We start from the raw sequence: 18886 nt of genomic DNA on the forward strand, positions 1-18886 counted from the left end.
AAAGTCAAGAACTAAGCAAATTGTGCTTTTTGAGCTCTAAAATGACTTTTTGTGTCCGAAACTAGAAACGCACTGAAAAGGCTCATTCTGCTTTGAAATTGCATGAAAATGCTTTCTCTCGCTGAGAAACAACGTTTAAAGCACTTCTAGGCTTGTTTTGAGTTCATTTGCTCAGAAACACTAAAACTGCATTTCTACTCATGAAAAGTCAAGAACTAAGCAAATTGTGTTTTTTGAGCTCTAAAATTACTTTTTGTGTCCAAAACTAGAAACGCACTGAAAAATCTCATTCTGCTTTGAAACTCCATGAAAAAGCTGTCTCTCGCTGAGAAACAGCCTTTTAACCACTTTTAGGCTTGTTTTGAGTTCATTTCCTCAGAAGCACTAAAACTGCATTTCTGCTCATAAAACGTCAAGAATTAAGCAAATTATGCTTTTTGAGCTCTAAAATGACTTTTTGTGTCCAAACTCGAAACACACTGAATAGGCTCATTCTGCTTTTAAATTGCATGAAAGAGCTTTCTCTCGCCGAGAAACAGCGTTTTAAGCACTTCTAGGCTTGTTGTGAGTTCATTTGCTCAGATACACTAAAACCTCATTTGTGCTCATAAAAAGTCAAGAACTAAGCAAATTGTGCTTTTTGAGCTCTAAAATGACTTTTTTGTGTCCAAAACTAGAAACACACTGAAAAGGCTCATTCTGCTTAGAAACTCCATGAAAAAGCTTTCTCTCGCTGAGAAACAACCTTTAAAGCACTTTTAGGCTTGTTTTGAGTTCATTTGCTCAGAAACACTAAAACAGCATTTCTGCTCATAGAAAGTCAAGAACTAAGCAAATTGTACTTTTTGAGCTCTAAAATGACATTTTGTGTCCAAAACTAGAAACACACTTAAAAGGTTATTCTGCTTTATAACTGCAAGAAAAAGCCTTCTCTCACTGAGAAAAAGCTTTTTAAGTATATCTAAGCTTGTCTTGTGTTCTTTTGCTCAGAAACACTAAAACAGCATTTCAGCTGAAAAAAAGTCAAAAACTAAGCAAATTGTGCCTTTCGAGCTCTAATATCACTTTTTGTGTCCAAATCTAGAAACACACTGAAAAGGCTATTCTGCTTTGAAACTGAAAGAAAAAGCCTTCTCTTACTGAGAAACAGTTGTTGACTTTTTTGAGCTGAAATACTGTTTTAGTGTTTCTGAGCAAATGAACATAAAACAAGCCTAGATATACCTAAAAAGCTAAGCAAATTGTGCCTTCCGAGGTCTATTATCACTTTCTGTGTCCAAAACTAGAAACACACTAAAAAGGGTTATTCTGTTTTCAAACTGCAAGACAAAGCCTTCTCTCATTGAGAAACGGCTTTTAGGCATATTAGGCATATTAGGCTCGTTTTGAGTTAATTTGTTCAGAAACACTGGAATAGTTTTTCACTTTTTGGAGCTGAAACGTTAAGCAAATTTTGCATTTTGATCTCTAATATCACTTTTTGTGTCCAAAACTAGAAACACACTGCAAGGCTTATTTTGCTTTGAAAGCATTTTGCATTTAAGGCAAGGTTTGTTTTGTGTTAATCTCCTCAGAAACAGTATTTGTGCTCACAGAAGGGAAGACCTAAGCAAATCTATCAGGAGATTTTAAAGCACTTTTGCTTCCATCTGCTGACAAATTTTATGGAGACGTTGGTTTCCTTTTCCAGTAAGACTTTAGCACCTGCCCACAGCAACAAAATTTCTTTGAAGTGATTGATTGTCCAGTTAACATGCCTGAACCCCCATTCATTAATCTATGGAGAAATAGAGAAATATGAGAAATAAAATAGGGTAATTCATGCCAATTCTCACTGATGCTGGAGTTTGTGCTAAAAGACCCCAAATCAAATTGACATAAATAAACATAATTTAAACATAACTTTACATAACATGAAGGTTTTGCAAATCCTTTTTTTTTATCTTAGGGTTTATTATAAGATTTTGAGGCACTAGATGTTTGCTCTAATCATTTCAACTACAACAAACAAACCATTAAGTTTTAAATGTTTAACTTTAAATGTATTAAATCTAAAATATATCACCTTTTTAACTTTTTCACGATATTGTAATTTTTTTTAAATGCACCTCTTTATACATGTTTATGTACCAATGCATATGACAAAATTAGAAACATTTAGTGGAAATTGATAAATTAGTAGATTTCTGGGAGAAGGTGTGTGTTCTTTCATGTTCATCGAAGAACAAATCTTTTATGTTTAACTTTTGCAATAAGCACTTAAAAAATGCAAGTGTAAATTTGAATCTGTTTGCATGGCATTTTGCCATTATTATAACACCAAGCATACACTCTATAAGTCATGAATTGTTTCCACGTCAAAGTTTCAATAATCCCCACCCACTAAAAGCTGCACAGATATATTTGCTAACCCTCATGGATCTATCGATTCACAATTTATTTCAGCACTTAAAAATGCCTGCCAACAAATGTAAATTTTAATCTGTTTGCATGGCTTATTAAACTTATAACATTCACAGGTGTTATTATAACATATTTACAGGTGTGTTTCTTCCTCTGATTCTGTTTATAAATGGAGGTAAGCACTAAAATTAAGAATTATTCTACCGTTCTTGTCTGCTAAACTGCAAAAAATTTTATTATACTTTTTCTTTCTGTTTCTTAGTATCTCTGCAAGAGATTGTTGTGGGTTTTATCAGAAACTCTACTGTTTTACCTAGTTCTTTAAAGAAGCTCCACATGCCTTTCGAGACATAGCTGTGTACTGGAAACAAAGCGGTTAGAATGTGTATGTTGAATATGCTAAATTTACTTAAAAAGAGGCTTGCAAAAATTATGCACTATATTTTTAAGCAATTTTCACACTGAATTTAAAGAATATTACCTAAAAATCTTTAGCTATTGATGCTTAAAAATTGAAGTATCCTAGCAAATGGTTTTGCTCAAATTTATTACTTGGTTTATCTAAATTTTAAGCTCATTTTAGATTCAACTTTGAAATGTCAAGTCACTTATCAGTTAACATACAATTAGCTATACATTACAAGGGGTGGAAGAAACAACAGACAATTGGGGAGTATTAAAGTGAAGTACATTTTATTAGACAAATGCATATTAAAACATTTTTTAAAACAGTTTTAGGCTGTTCAACAACTGACAGATTAATTAGAAATATCTGTGTTTTTGTTCTAAAACTGTGCTTCAAGTGTATGTAGTGTAAAGTAAAGTAGTGTGCAGAAATGTGTTTGTCAAACATTCAATGAGCACTTGGCCCACCAAAAAACTGATAATATACATTACTGAACAGTTTGTATTTTTGTAACAAAGAAGCATTAACATACTTTTCACATTTTGTGATGTTTGTGTGTGTCTGAGTGTCACTAGGTTTCTAAAATGTTGTTGCATGTTAGTATATTTGAAATGGTGTGCAGAGGTGCTAGTATTGTGGTACGTTGTTTAACAAAAAAACCCAACAACTTACATTACTTTCATTACATTATTAGTTTTGCACTGTCTAGTTCAAGCTGGAAAACAAACAAAACTCCAGTGTATACCTCAGTGACAGAATACAACAGGCCAAGATGGGCAACACATGCATTTCCCCATTAATGCCCTGAAACTAAAAGATAAAATAAAATGTATATTGTGTATTATTTCTTCAGAAATAGAAAAATATCAGGCAGAGCTAATTAAAAAAACCCCATAAAGGACAAGTCAGAATGAAAACATCTTCTTCACATCTTGAATCCAATTTGCCTTTTTCTTGTTTATAAGAAAAACATGTAGATCCAAACTTCTGCTTTTTGGAAACGTTTGGCTTCCGGTCTGTGAATAACTCGTAAGGTGTTTTCTTTGTACATCTGCTGTAACACCTATTTCTCACATAGGCTGATGTCTTCATCGCATAGTTCCACAATTCATCTGGCAAGTGTTCTCCAGCCTCTTTCTGCTCTTGCTTATGGCCATACCACCCTGTTCACGCCTGATCTTGTCTGATCTCAGAAGCTAAGCAGAGTTGGGCCTGGTTAGTACTTGGATGGGAGACTGCCTAGGAATACCAGGTGCTGTAAGTTTTTTGATTTTCTTCACTACTTTTCTAATACACTGGCTCCAAAGCTTGACCAGCTCTTTGCTTTCCCTTACTGCTTATTTAATTCAATTGCCTTTAAAGTAGCTGATCTTTAAACAGCGTTTGACTGTTTTTAACTACTTAACTAATGCTCTTATCTTTAATAAACCTTATGAAGTCAAGGTATGAAGTATTTTTTTGTATTTCTTTCATTACGTATCTAGTATGATGGCACTTAGTGTGCTGCACCTTAAAATAGGGGGCTTTTTGCAGCAGCTCTCGCTTACGGCCATACCACTTTGTTCACGCCTTTGTTTGTACCGTCCTGATGAGGTGACTACGGTGCTGATGTTTCATGCTCAATCCTATTCTTTGTTAACAGATCTTGAAAGCTTTGAATCATGAATTCAGTTCCATTGTCTGAAGGGATGCATTTAAATTCTCCGTAAGGCGCAATATCTGCCAAAAATATTTCTGTGGCTTGTATTGTATCAGCCTTAGACTACAGAAATCATCTGTAAAAGATTGAGCATTACCTGCTCTGTGTTTGCATAGGACCAGCCATATCAATGTGAATCAATTGTAAAGGTTTCTGCCCTTCTGTCTGGCTCTCTGTTCCTAGTAAATTTTCCTTTTATACACACTTCCCAGTTTTGCTGTACTTCTTTTTATGCTAATGCCTATGACCACATATAGCAACTTTTGCACATCCTCAAAATTGCAATGTCCTAGGATTTCATGCCAGGTTTGTAAATCGTGACACACTTTGCACTGGTCGATATCCTCTTCGACAGTTGGCCAATAGTACAAATTTTCACTCTCTTTGGTGATCATGCGACTGTTTCCTTTTTCAAAGATGATTGTTGCTTCTCCAGCTACCTAAAATGTGGGTAAGAATGCATTCCTTAACTGTGCTCTGTACTTTCGTCTTCCATCATCCATTCTGTTCCTGTGCCATTCCAACACTTCTTGTTCCATCAGCTCACTCTACCAAATGAGTCTTAGGTTAGAAAGAGCTGTCAAAGTCTTTGAACTTGCTTATGTTGCTCACAATGTGAGATGTCGCTCCAGCATCTACCATAATACCCTTCTTCTTCACGTTGTGCTGTGGTCTTTCATACTTTAAATATTCAGCTTTGAAAAGGTGTTCCAGGGCATCATCACTTTCATCTGTAACCTTTTTGGCACCTTCTCAATCACCTGAGACCGAGACCTGAATATCTTGCACAAATATTCAGCATGTGTACTATTTTTACAGTAGTTACAACACACTCTTTTGTAGCATTTTCATGTCCTGTGTCCTTTTATTCCACATTTGTAACATGTCAGATTTGTATCTTTATCTTTCTTGTCCTTTTTTTTCAGTCTGTAAAAGCCTTGTCCTTGTCTTGTGTAGTTCTTCATCACATTATTTGTAGTCTCTATTTTGCTCATTTTCTCCGCCTCTTCATAAATCCTCAATCTTCTTTTGAAGTCTGTAAACTTGACGTCTTCTTCGATTTGAGTTATGTGAACGGCTAATGGCTTAAATGAATCTGGCAACCCATGGAGAACCATTGCTGTTGTCAGTCCATCACTCATTGTTTCTCCTGCATCTCTTAGAGCTGTGATGTTGTTTTCTGCTCGTATCAGGTAGTTAGTAACACTCTCATTGTCCACCATGCATAGCTGGGTTAATGTTGTTCATATTAGTTCATGCAGTATAGTCTCTTTCAGTTTCAGACTATGCAAATATCCAAGTAACCTCATTTCCCACAGATTGTATTTGTCTTCCGATCCGTTGAACAAAAACTGTTGTGCTAGAATTCCTGATGCTCTGCTCGCCATTCTTACTTTCTTTCATAGACTCACGCGTAATACGTCGCATTAACTCACTCAGTGATGATCGTTTATCTTGATGGTCTGGGTCCATAACCTGTTGAGCTTGAGTGTGTAGCAACAATAATAAAGATAAAGCAAATCGTCTTTTGAGTTTATTCTTTATACTCTGTACATAATCTCTGTACAACATGTGCTCTTCAACATGCGTTTTTTTTACACTTGACACTTCTGTATATAACGACGTAATAACGTAATGTCTCGGTTACATATGTAACCCTCGTTCCCTGAAGAAGGGAACAGAGATGTCACGTTGGATGATCGACAAATTGGGATCTTGGTTCGAGAGAGCAATCTACTTTCAGTCTATCTAAACAAGCCAATTAAAGATTGGCATGCGCTAAATCGCATCCAGCTGCTGCTAAGCCCACAAGCCCCCTCAGTCTATCAGTGTAGGCCGGAGCTTGGCCACAAGAAGCCAGCTACTCTTGTCAATACTACCCATTTCGTAAGACTGGAACACTGGGGAATGTCCCACGTTCTAGCAAAAAGGGACGTGCGGAAGTCCAGCCTTCCCGTAGTCTCGGAATGAAAACACATATGGACAATATTTCAGTTTGCATATGGAACCCTTGCTGCAAGAAAGTAAGCACGACTCTGATCGGGCAATTTTGGGGGTCTTGTCCTTGAGAAGAACAGCACTCAACGAACAAGCTCCACTTCAAGGCGTAGGCCTGTCTCGTGGACGGCGCTCTAGCCAAAGAAATGGTGTCATCTACCCGTTTAGGTAGGATTAGACATGGATGTGGGTGTCAAAGGGTGCCTGAGTCAGAAGACCCTTCCTCAGAGGAATCGGCCATGGAGGGGCTGTCACGAGGAGCACAAATTCTGGGAACCAGGTCTTCGTGGCCCAGCAGGGTGCTACTAGCAGGACCTGCTCCTCGTCCTCCCTGACTTTGCACAGTGTCTGTGCAAGTGTTCCTCCGGTCAGGGAGAAAAATCACTGGCAATGGGAGGTTTCCGGAGAGGCAAACAGGTCTACCTGATCATATACCTACACTGCGTACTTGGCCCCCCAGCCGGTGGTGGAGGCATCCATGAAGGTATACCTGGAAACCTGCTCCAGGGGCACTCTGAACCAAAGGAACGAGAGATCTGACCACGGGGTGAAGGTTCGGCGGCAGGCCGGTGTTATTTGAACCACGTTGCCACTCCCACCTCGGGACTTGATTGCTAAGCCAGTGTTGAAGTGGTCTCATATGGCGTAGTCCCAGCAGCGAAATTGCGCCTGCGGCTGCCATATACTCCAGGAGCCTCTGAAAGTATTTCAGTGGGACTGCCATCCTGTTCTTGAACATAATCAAGCAGTTCAACACCGACGCGGCATGTTCCTGCGTGAGGCATGCCGCCTGTTTGACCGAATCCAGCTCAATCCCAAGAAAAGAGATCCTCTGCATTAGACAGAGTTTGCTCTTCTCCTAGTTGACCCAAAGCACCAGTCATACCAGTCAAAGCACCAGCCATAGCACCAGGTCCCTGTGTTTGCACAAATGAGCCCGGGACTGAGCTAGAATGAGCCAGTCGTCCAGGTAGTTGAGGATGCGAATACCCTTGTTCTCTCAGTGGAGCGAGGGCAGCCTCTGTGACTTTCGTGAAGACATGTGGCGACAGGGCAAGCCCGAAGGGTAGGACCTTGTACTGGTATGCTCGACCTTCTAACGTAAACCTCAGGAATGGTCTGTGGTGAAGAGGAATCGACACATGAAAGTAAGGTTGATCGCTGGGGCAGCGAGGGGGAACGCAGGGACTCCGAACGCGTTCCTGGACCACCATAATGGCCATCGCATGACCCAGAGACCAAGCCCTGAACTTCGTCACCTGTACATCTATATGTTTTTATTTTACTTTGCTTCGGAGTCATAAATCAGTTGTTTCACTGGAAAATCCCGATCACCAGCTGCAGGTGCAAAGGACACTCTTGTTTCTTCTCTCTCCTGCTCTAAGATTTTCCTCATGCTGTACCTTGCTGAGTTTTCACTGTCTAATTCTCTTTTTAGCTGTTTTATCTCGGTTTTTAAACTTTATAAAATTTTATCCAATTTTCTATTAAATATATAGCCTTCCTAAAATATAATTTGTTTTCGTGATCTTCACTATCCTTCTTATTTAGTTATTTGTGCTGCAGGAATTACTTTCCTATCCCATTTATTTGTTAATTATCTTCCCCTCTTCTTGTTCAAATTTGTTTGGTTATTCTTTTTAACTGTAATCAAATCAAATCAAATCAAATTCAAATTTTATTTGTCACATACACAGACATACGTAGTACGACATGTAGTGAAATGCTTTGGCCATCATCCCATCCACATACAGATACAAGATGGGGGTAGACATGACGGGATGACAGAAATAAAGAAGTACAGCATTACATGAGTAGAGGTGAGGCGAGAAAAAAAGCCAAACCCAGACTGTGCTCCTAAAGGACCACAGTGTGGTAATGGGAAAAAAACACCTCAGCAGTAGAAGCACATAGTTTAGACACTTTGACAACATGTAAGACAAGGTAAGTCTCTAGGTTGTTGGGATCCTCCACTGGCGAGCAGTCAGTGCATGGTAGAGGGAGTCGAAACCAGATAAGAATGGAATTTGTTTAGGCTTGGTGCAAGTAGTCGTAAGCAATTTACCCGAACTACTCTATTGTCCATTCTGGTCCCTGAATTGATCCATTTTCCGATGCAAAGCCTCAAGCTTCCCCATGATGTTATCCAAAGTGCGGTTTACAACCATAGTCTGAGTCCCGACAGCTCTGCCCACCGCTTCAATTATCCCAGGCAGCTTTGTCGGGCTGTGGACAGCTGCCTTCGTTCTCTCATTTTGTCGATATACCAGGGCTATGCCCAATCCGAACAGCAATAGCCCCGTAATCAAAGTTTCGAAAAGAAAGATATCTTCAATATCCTCCACGGAAAGAGGTGCCAAGCACACGAGACGCCACTTCTCCCACGCGTCCATCGAATACCCGGCTGCCATCATCCCGGCAGGACAGTTGGGTTCCCCCGAACCCACGCTTCTCTTCGAGAAGATGGTGTCAATTGCGTTGAGAGACCAGTTGATCAAATCCATGTTTTTAGCTGGAGAGCAGGGCAGAGAGTCTCTCAAGTGGAGAAGAGTAGACGCAAGACGAGACTAAGAAGCACAAGCAGGCAAGGTCATGGGTAGGGAGAGGAGAGGAAAACACGTCCATCTCCGAGGACGGGCAGAGAAGATTGTAATATCCCTACATTCATGTTTTAGTCTTGTATACTTTTTACTTATAACTAATTCTATCTCACTCTGCTTACTTTTCTATTAATTGTTGATGAGTATAAGATAAGTTCCTCACTTTAGTTCCATTTCTTTATGATTTTTCCTCTTCACCGCTCACTTCTTCTTCTGACTCATCTCCTCTCTCTCCCTGACTGAGATTACTGTTTCAGCCAGCTCCATTATTCTTCCTTTCTTTCCTTTCACTATGAATTTATTTACATTTTCTCTTTTCCTATAATTCAATAATATGTTTGTTTTTTTATTTTTTTATTTTCACAAAACAAAATAAAACAAACTTAAAAGGTCAATATACCTGGTCTTTAAAAAAGTACATAATATGGTGTATAGGGACACACACCACACTACATTTTGTCACTTTCCTTATATACTAAAACCAGACAAAGAGATCCCAAATTTAGTTGTAAAAACCTTTTAGTGTTTAGATTCCCATGCTCCAGGGTCACATCTGGTTGGAACACTTTCAGAGACCCAAAAGGAGGACACACCTCCTTCCCAACAGAACACGGTTCTACCAAGTTCTTAATCTTTTCCATAATATAAGTAATTACTGTGAAATTGAGACCAATTTACCAATCGCACTGAGACCTTTCAAATGAGACCAAACATGAAAGTGAAGAACAATAGGTTCACAAGACCTCAGCAGATGGACATATAATGGACATATAATGCCTTATTTCTAATGAACTTTAAGCCAAGTCTTAAGGGTTTTTTACTCTCTTTTTGATGTCCTTTTGTTCCTTTGGATATCCCTTCTCAGATTAGTCTTATTGTATTTATAGGTTCTTGATTTCGCTCCTTACACTTACAAGATTTTCCTTCTTTGTGTGCACACTTACACTTTTCCTGAGTTTATTAAATAATTATTTTTGAATTATTTTTCATCTACTTGAATTTTCAATAGGATCTCTTTCACCTATTAACTGCCAGTAACTGACACATTGGGTGCGTTTATGGTCTTAATTTCCTGCACATTCTACCTTATTTTGTTTATCCTCAGGTTAAGTAAAGTAAGTAGCCTGTTCTGCTCAGGTCTAGAAATCTTTTGAGTCTTTTGGCACTCTTTCCATTTGCGTGCTCTTTAATAAGAATGGTCAAACAGGCAGTAAGTCGGCAAAGATACAGGAATGTCACAGGCAAGGCAGAATCGTAAACAGAGACAGGCAATTGAACGAGGCAGGCAGATAATAATCAGAGTCGAGGTACACAAGAATTGCAGACTCTGCTGAACAAAGGGGCCACAGAACGTGTTCTCTTGCCAGACAGAGAGTCAGGCTATTGGTTCCAAAGAAGGACGGGGGTTGCATCCAATTCTAGATCTTTGCGGGTTGAACCGCTATCTCAGAACATAGAAGTGAAGTCGATCTGAAGGACCCTTTATTTCACATAGAAATATTGCCACAACACAGGAAGTTCCTGAGGTTCGCTTTCGAGGGCGAGGCTTACCAGTATCGGGTTCTTACATTCGGCCTAGCCTTGTCACCCCACACGTATATGAAATGCATGAATGCAGCTCTGGCTCCTCTGCGACTCCAGGGCATTCACATTCTCAATTACATAGATGACTGGTTAATTCTAGCCCAGTCTCAAGAGCTAGTGCTTCGACATCAGGATGTCGTCCTAGCTCATCTCAAATTTCTGGGGCTGAGACTCAACATGCCAAGAAAAGCGTTCTCACTCCTGCTCAGAGGACAACGTATCTAGGGGTTGTATGGCATTCAGTCACGATGCTGGCACAATTGTCTCCGGCACGCGCCAAATCCATTCTAAACACCCTAAAGGAAATCAAGCTAGGTTGGAAAGTGACTGTTCATTACTTCAGAGAGTTCTAGGTCTCATGGCAGCTGCATCCACGGTAATACCCTTGGGCCTTCTGCACATGAGACCATTTTAGTTGTGGCTCAGAGCCAGAGGATTTCATCAGAGGGCCAATCCCCAAAGGCAAATAAGGGTTACAACCCTCAGACCTCAGTTTCTGACCTTGGGTCCCACTCTAGGTCTGTGTTGTCATTGCAAGATGCTAACGACAGACGCTTCCCTCACGGGCTGGGGAGCTGTCTTAGATGGCCAGATCTGGAGAGGTCACCTTCTCGCGTGGCACATCAATTGCCTCGAGATGATGGCCCTGAAATATTTCCTCCAGCAGTTGAGAGGCTACCATGTCCTAGTGCGGGTGGACAACACTTCGGTAGTTTCTTACATAAATCGCCGTTTGAACAAGATAGCACTGCTTTGGGCACAGGACAAGTTCCTGTCCCTCAGGGCGATTTACATTCCTGGGCATATGAATGTGGCTGTGACACATGGGGAATCGAAACTTCACCCCCGAAGCAGTGAGGCTAATCTGGGAGAAACCATCAATTTACCTAAATCATAAAGGCAAGTATTTCTCCATAAAGAGTATTATGACAAAAATATTTGGCTATTTTTAGACAATGTTGGACTTTATTCAAATAAGTGAAGGAGGTATCCACAGTGCTCCAACTATGCAATATGCAAAATACAGGGGATCACAATGGATCACAATCTCTCAAGGGAGGATTGAAAACCATTGTGGTTAAGGAATTATCATTTCTTATTATTTAACACATCTGAATGAGATTATCAGCTTGTTAGGAGCGAGATCCATGAACTAAACAAATAAGTTGATGGTCTCATTCAGGTGTGTTTAATAAGAGAGACATGCAAAATGTGCAGAGCAGGGGGTCCCCAGGACTGGAACTGAGAAGCACTGCACTAAGCACTCCATACGTGCAAATAAGTTTTTTGGGTACTAAGATGATAATGGAATTTTTTCTAGACTGAAGGTGCAAAATTATCCAGTGTTTCAATGGTTTAATTTGTTTCGGTTACATGGCGAGTCTATTGTGACTTACCTGACAATAGCATAGGATAATGGCACATTCTTTTAATAGCTCTTTCTAAAAGCTCCAGCTTTTTCATCTTGATTTAAAACTTGCAGTTTTCAATTCATTCAGAATCTGTAAACGTTACTTTGGCCTTTTCCAGGTTCCAAGCCACATACATTCACCTATATGGATATGTTTTTGTGAATAACAGCAACTGAATGCTTGTAAGCGGCAACCAATCGTGTTACTTTCTGTTTGTGGCTCTCAGAATGCTATGGATAATTGCTGTCAAAATTGCTCTGCAATGTATTGAAATGGTGTTTCATATTATCAGCCACAGTCTGAATGCATAACAAACAGTGATTTGGCATAGTGGTCGTCATGCAAAATAAAATAAAATTGTTGACTCAATTTACATTCAAATAGTCTAATTTCCATTTTTACATAGCTTATAATGAGTGCTATTTTAGTCAGACTAAGCCGTCAACAATGCTCTGTTTTCAGTCAGTGTGCTTACAATGATATTACCTTGATAACATTATTGAAATTAGCATAAGCTGCCAATAGAGGAACCCTGACATAGTAGCTCATATAAATTACATATTTTTCACATAACAATGAGAACAATGGGACTGCCACCCTGCCACTATTGTGGCTGTTAGATATTACATGAAAGATTTATACGTTATTGTATAGTACACAGAGATGAAATCCATATGATTTCAGACTATGATTGTTGTGAGTGAACAAAGGAGGATACAGAGCACAAATGCCCGCACAGATCACGGTTGTTTGGTTTCTTTACTGGATGGATCTTCATTTGTAACTTCAGCTTGTGTTCAGTATGTGTTTTCTGGTGTGATTTTAAAGTTTGCAGCTGTGAAAAACTCTTGAATATGAAGATCATGAATACTTCTCTGTCACATGAAATGCCTGGTGTTTCGTCAGGGCTGCCGATTCAATCAATGTTTTGCTGCAGTGATCACGTGTATGTGCGGGTTCTCATGTGAACATCAAAACTTTGCTTTAATGAGAAACTCTTTCCACATTGATCACATATGTACAGCTTCTCTCCTGTGTGTATCCTCATATGGACATAATATAAAACTTTGTGTGTGAAGATGATCACATGTGTGAAGCAAATGGCTTCCCACATGCAACACAAACATAATCTCTCACTGAGTTATGTAATTTCTGATAGGATTTGCAACTTTTCAGCAGTGAAAAACCTGAATGTGTCGTTTGTATGAACTGTCAAGTGTGTCTTCAGTTGTGATGCCCTAATAAATGTTTTGCCACATTGATCACACGTAATGGCTTGTCTCCAGTGTGGATCCTCATGTGTCGTTTAAAATTTTATGAATGTACGAAACTCTTTCCACATTGATCACATGTAAACTGCTTCTCTCTAGTATGAACTATGTGACAAATGTCAAGAGAGTTTTTGTATGTAAAACCCCAAAGACTCAAAAGTGTGCTCTTCAGGTTTGTCCTCCACTTTACTCAGTTCTTCACTCTTTTCGTTCTCTTCTATCAGGTCTGAAAAAAAGAAAAAAATAACCAAAACAGGAATCTGAACTGAAAGGACAGAAAAGTGAGCACTGATGTAATGCAAAAGCAGACATTGTTTTAAAATATTACAATCAGTTAGATGCATTTTTATTAATTTACAATTCTCTGTAATTATTGATTCTAGGGAATAACAATGTATCCTTGTCAGTGACATGTGCACCTGAATGAACGAGTGAGTAATAAAGACTTAACTAGAATAACCAAATATCAAAATACTAATTAGAAATAGACAAACAACCAATTCGTATTTCAACCTAAATTTCAAGGTCATAATAAAATGGAGCCAGATTAATTAATAAATGTAAGAGTATGCAGAGCCATTATTAAGAGCTAGATATGAGAAGGCAAGCAGGAAGTCAGTATCACAATGGCAGTCTGAGCTGTCAACGAGTACAAGGCAAATCCAAAAGGCAAACGTGGTTAAGCAGGCAATGGGTCTAAATCAAAACATCAGTTCAATCAAGCAAACAGAGCAGAGGGGCAAATCCAGAGATCAAGACACAGAGAAACAGGCAAATATCATACACAGGAACAACAGGAATCAGAGATAGTAATAACGCTTGACAGGGCAGGTTAACTGGCAATACTTCACAATGAGCATGAGGAGGGTTTTGGTTATAAATGATGAAGGAAGAAGCAGGGGTGTGAGCCCAGCTAGTACTCGGACAAGAGCTCCCTCTGCTGGTTAGGCGTTTTAATAAAATGTCAGATTTGAATTTAACCTAAAATTGAATAACATTACACACTGATGAGGCGAAACGCGTAGGAAACCTTCATCCACCATTGGACGCCTTCCTTAAGCCAATTCGTGGACCTTACAGTTGTGACGAGCCTCCGCAAGAAGATCTACACACTTTCAATTGACTACAAACATTTAATAAAAAATATTTATATCATGAAAATGAAGTATAAAAAATTAGATACCTTAAAAAACTTGAATAAACATTAAATACACATTTTCATACAAGCAGAAATGTTCTTACAATCTTTAAAAAGATTAATGTTCAGTCATTTGCATATTATAAAACCTGGATCTTGTATATGGTAAATAATTCATTAGATCGAAAAGACATAGCACAAATGCTACAGAACATAGTTAAGCTGTATAAAATTGTGTGCAACACAAATATATAATGTGACGGTACTTGATGATTGTCACTTTAAGTTAATCTTTATAAAAATAGTTAATTTATTTTCACAGCTTTAAGATGACAAAATGTAGATGTAACTATAGTTTATGCCCAAAGATGAAAGGCATGCCATAGAAAAAACAAAAAAGGAACCATCAGAAACTTGTTAAATCTGTCCAGGACAAAAGCGAAATAAAGCTGCAATAAACTACAATATTTAAAATTTGAACATTAAACAAAAAAACAACAGGTACCTGACCAAAGAAAACAATATGCTTCTAAAATATGCAAACACTTCACATATTTTTCCAGATCTCCGACTGGATGAAATCAAATCTGAAACTAAAAAAAATCAAAATATGTGACAAATATTATACAATATTTGATTTTCTATGGAATCTGTTAATTTAAATCTGCAAACAAAATTTTCCAGAATCTGAGCAAATCTGAGAAAAATTTTGTAGATAGCCTTAATATACTATATACTGAATAATTGAAGAAATTGATTAACTGGTTCAGGTTTGTTTGATTAGGGTTGAACCAAACTCTGCTGGGCTGTCAAGTATTGTTTGTGATGGTTGCACTAGGAAGTGTAACTGAGTTTTTGTCCTTGGACTGTCTGGTTTTTGATATTTTGATGCCTGCCTGTTTGCAGTTTGTTGGTCTTTTTTAGACCTGTCTACATCAGATGCCATGCCTTTCTGTTACAACTGTATGTATGTACATTTAAAAATTTTATGTTAAATTTGTTTTTAAAAAAAGACACCACATAGTGTGATGTCATATAATTACATATAATGTCCTACGTTTTACTCATTTTAATAAATATAGTATTTCCTAAAATTGGGCTCTTTTCTACAGTATAATTGGAGGACAAAAAATAATCTAAATCCATTTTTACACAGACTGTGTTGACTGCATTCATATGCCATTACCAAAGTTACTGTAAGAAAAATTATCCCTAAAACTGTCAATAACTCCTATAGTCTATAGTCTATCACAAATACAAGTTTATCAGTAACTAAAAATTAGCTTTTGTATAATTTATACTAACAACCCTATCAGTCATTCTGGAAAGTTTACATGAATACTTCATGATTGTTTGCTCCTAAAAAATTATATTAATTATATTAAATTGTATAAAATTTTTGGTCAGATTGATCCAAAAACATAATTACAAAATTACATTCAGATTGATCTGATGTTGATAATCAATTATTGACTACTTGTTGAAAACCCAAACATGAAGAAAATGTACCCGTTTCATAGTTTCAAAATATTTATCTTAAATTGGAAAACTACTTGAATGTTCCTCATAATCATGTTATCACTTTCCTCTTTAATTAACTCAGCACTTTTTGCTGATGATCTGATGCTCGTCAGCACTTGTAAAATGATGGGAAAACTGAATTTACTGATGAAATCACTGATGGTGTTACACCTCATGTGGGCTTTAAGACTTTGTTTGCGTCTAAAGGTTTCCCTGCATCAATCACATTTGTCTGGTTTCTCTCCATTGTGGATCTGCTTATGATTTTTTTGAACCACTGACCAGCAAAATCTCGTCACATTGTGAACATTTGTAAAGTTTTTCTTCAGTGTGAATCATCTCGTGCAGTTTTAAAAAATTCACCAAAACAAAAGCCTTCCCACACTGAAAGCACACATGGTCCCTCACAGAATGTAATTTCTGATGGGATTTTAAACTTTTCCACCATGAAAAGCTTTTCCCACATAAAGAACACAAATATGGCTTTTCCTTAACTTTCTTTAGGGCTGATGGAAAAGGAAATGTTTTGCCGCATTGATCACATGCATATGGTTTTTCTCCTATGTGGATTTTACTGTGTCCTTTAAGGTTTGCTAAACATGTGAAACTCTCTCCACATTGATCAAATGTGTATGGCTTCTCTCCCGTGTGGATCCTCATATGGACTATAAAACTTTGTTTGCGTCTGAAGCTCTTCCCGCATGTCCAAATATGAACACAATTTTTACAATATGAACACTTATAAGGTTTCTCTCCAGTGTGAATCCTCTGGTGCCGTTTAAAACATTCACTGAAGGAAAAGTCTTTCAAAATGTAACACACATCTCTCACAGCGTTATGTGATTTCTGATGGGATTTTAAACTTTTTAGCTGTGAAAAACTCTCTCCACATGAAGAACTTGATTGTGGCTATTCCTTCGTATGAACTGTCAGGTGTGCCTTCAGTTGTGATGCCCTAATAAATGTTTGGCTACACAGATCACACATGAATGGCTTGTCTCCAGTATGGATCCTCATGTGTCATTTAAAATTTGATGAATGCACAAAACTCTTTCCACACTGTCACATGTGAATGGCTTCTCTCCAGTATGAACTCTCATGTGAAACACAAGACTTTGTCTGTATAGAAAATTCTTTCCACATTGATCACATACATACGGTCTCTCTCCAGTATGAGTTCTCATGTGTATTAAGACTTTGTTTGCATGAGAAACTCTTTCCCCACTGATCACATGCATGTGGCTTTTCTCCCATGTGGATTCTCTTGTGAATCTCAAGAGCATTTTCTCATGTGAAATTCATTCCACATGAGTGCAGGTAAAAGATTTTTTTAGATTTTCTTTTCTCTACAAATTTCTTTTTAGTTTTCGAGGATTCAAGACGTTTCTCTTCAGGTTTGATATTAGGTTTCTACTCCACTTCACTCAGTTCTTCTCTGTTTTCATTGTCTTTCACTGGGTCTGAAAAAAAAAGTTTCCGTAAACCAAAATAATTCAAAAACAGGAATCTGAATCAAATGTCCATCACACATACATTTGCATACAGACATTGAATCTGATCTGAATTATTAGAACTCAAGATATTTCAGCATAAATCAAAATTTACATTTGTTATGTCAGTATAATACCAATTTGTGTTCTAATAAAATCATATAATCAAGCACACAGATATATCACAAACTAGAAATTCTTATATCTATTTAAAAGAATATGGTAAAAAAAAAAACACAACTATATATAACTGTAAAGAAAATTATTCATCACCCAATTTAAACAAGTATTTCAAACACAATTTGTATTTTATTTATTTTAACAGTGCATAAACACAAACATGTGCAAACCTTACAAACACGTGCATTTATGCTGCTTACATATTATTGTACCCGTTTTTTCTAAATACAGTATAATCAGACCATTAACATGTTTTAAGATACTAAAAACTCCCATTTCTTCAGAACACTGAATTCCCTCAGACCCTGTATCATAGTAAAACATGTAAAGCAAACTATTTATCATACATTTTAAACAAGTATTAACCATTTTAACCAAGTTAGTTGAAATTATAAATCACATAATTGTCTTCTTTTACAGATGGTGATTAATAAAATGCGATTATAAACATACTGTATAAAATACACATTTGCTATAGTTTTACATGACAATATGTAATATGTATGACAATATACGTTTTGCCCTACATTTTTCTGTGAACATTGACGTCCATTATGCAAATGAAATGTTTCAAATAAAAAAATAAATGTAAAAATAAAACAAAAATGTTTAAGTTGAAATCTGAACAAAACTCAGAGATCCTCCCAGGGCAAAACACCAAAGTGAAAAGGACTGAATGCTTCAAGAGGAGACTGTCTCTGGTTGGTTTGAACATCCAAGGCCAGAGGGAACATCATCTTTTTAATACATGATGATGACTATTATTAAAGCATAATTTTAAGATCTTTAAAAATTAAAACATTGTTTTGACAAAATCTTTTTACTTGTTTCTTACTTTATTGGCTGCATCTCGATTGCTCCTGTCTGCTGAGAGGTTTGTTTGTTTGTACCTTCGTGTAGCTTTGCTCTTCAATTTACCACCCTCTGTTCTTTAGCGATTAAATATAATTTAATTATCTACATACTGTAAGGAGATGAATCAAAACCTGTAAATGCAATAAAACTAATCTGAGAAGGGATATCCAAAGGAACAAAAGGACTTCAAAAAGTAAACAACACACCTCCTCCCTGTTGCTTTTATGACACCCTCCTCACCTCTGCTCTTCCTGCTTCCCCTCCTTCTGCCCAAAAGACTTGGTTTAAAGTTCATTAGGAATAAGGCATTATATGTCATGTGTCTTACA

General features: G+C 37.5%; 1 protein-coding gene and 1 non-coding gene across 2 annotated transcripts in view; one reads left to right on the top strand and one right to left on the bottom strand.

Moving 5' to 3' along the window:
* LOC122342268 (zinc finger protein OZF-like) overlaps positions 1–7729 on the bottom strand; it is a 10271-nt gene extending 2542 nt beyond the window's left edge. Inside the window, exons 1-2 of the mRNA XM_043236066.1 lie at positions 7393–7729; positions 6711–6890 (exon numbers count right to left, since the gene is read on the bottom strand). Of these exons, the coding sequence (XP_043092001.1) occupies positions 6711–6890; positions 7393–7729 (517 nt within the window). The remainder of the gene's footprint in view (positions 1–6710; positions 6891–7392) is intronic.
* LOC122343930 lies at positions 3955–4073 on the top strand. Its single transcript, XR_006250910.1, has one exon. It is a non-coding gene; the product is annotated as a 5S ribosomal RNA (ribosomal RNA).
* Positions 7730–18886: the final 11157 nt, after the last annotated feature.

The sequence above is a fragment of the Puntigrus tetrazona genome, chromosome 4, assembly GCF_018831695.1.
Source record: "Puntigrus tetrazona isolate hp1 chromosome 4, ASM1883169v1, whole genome shotgun sequence".
NCBI lineage: Eukaryota > Metazoa > Chordata > Actinopteri > Cypriniformes > Cyprinidae > Puntigrus > Puntigrus tetrazona.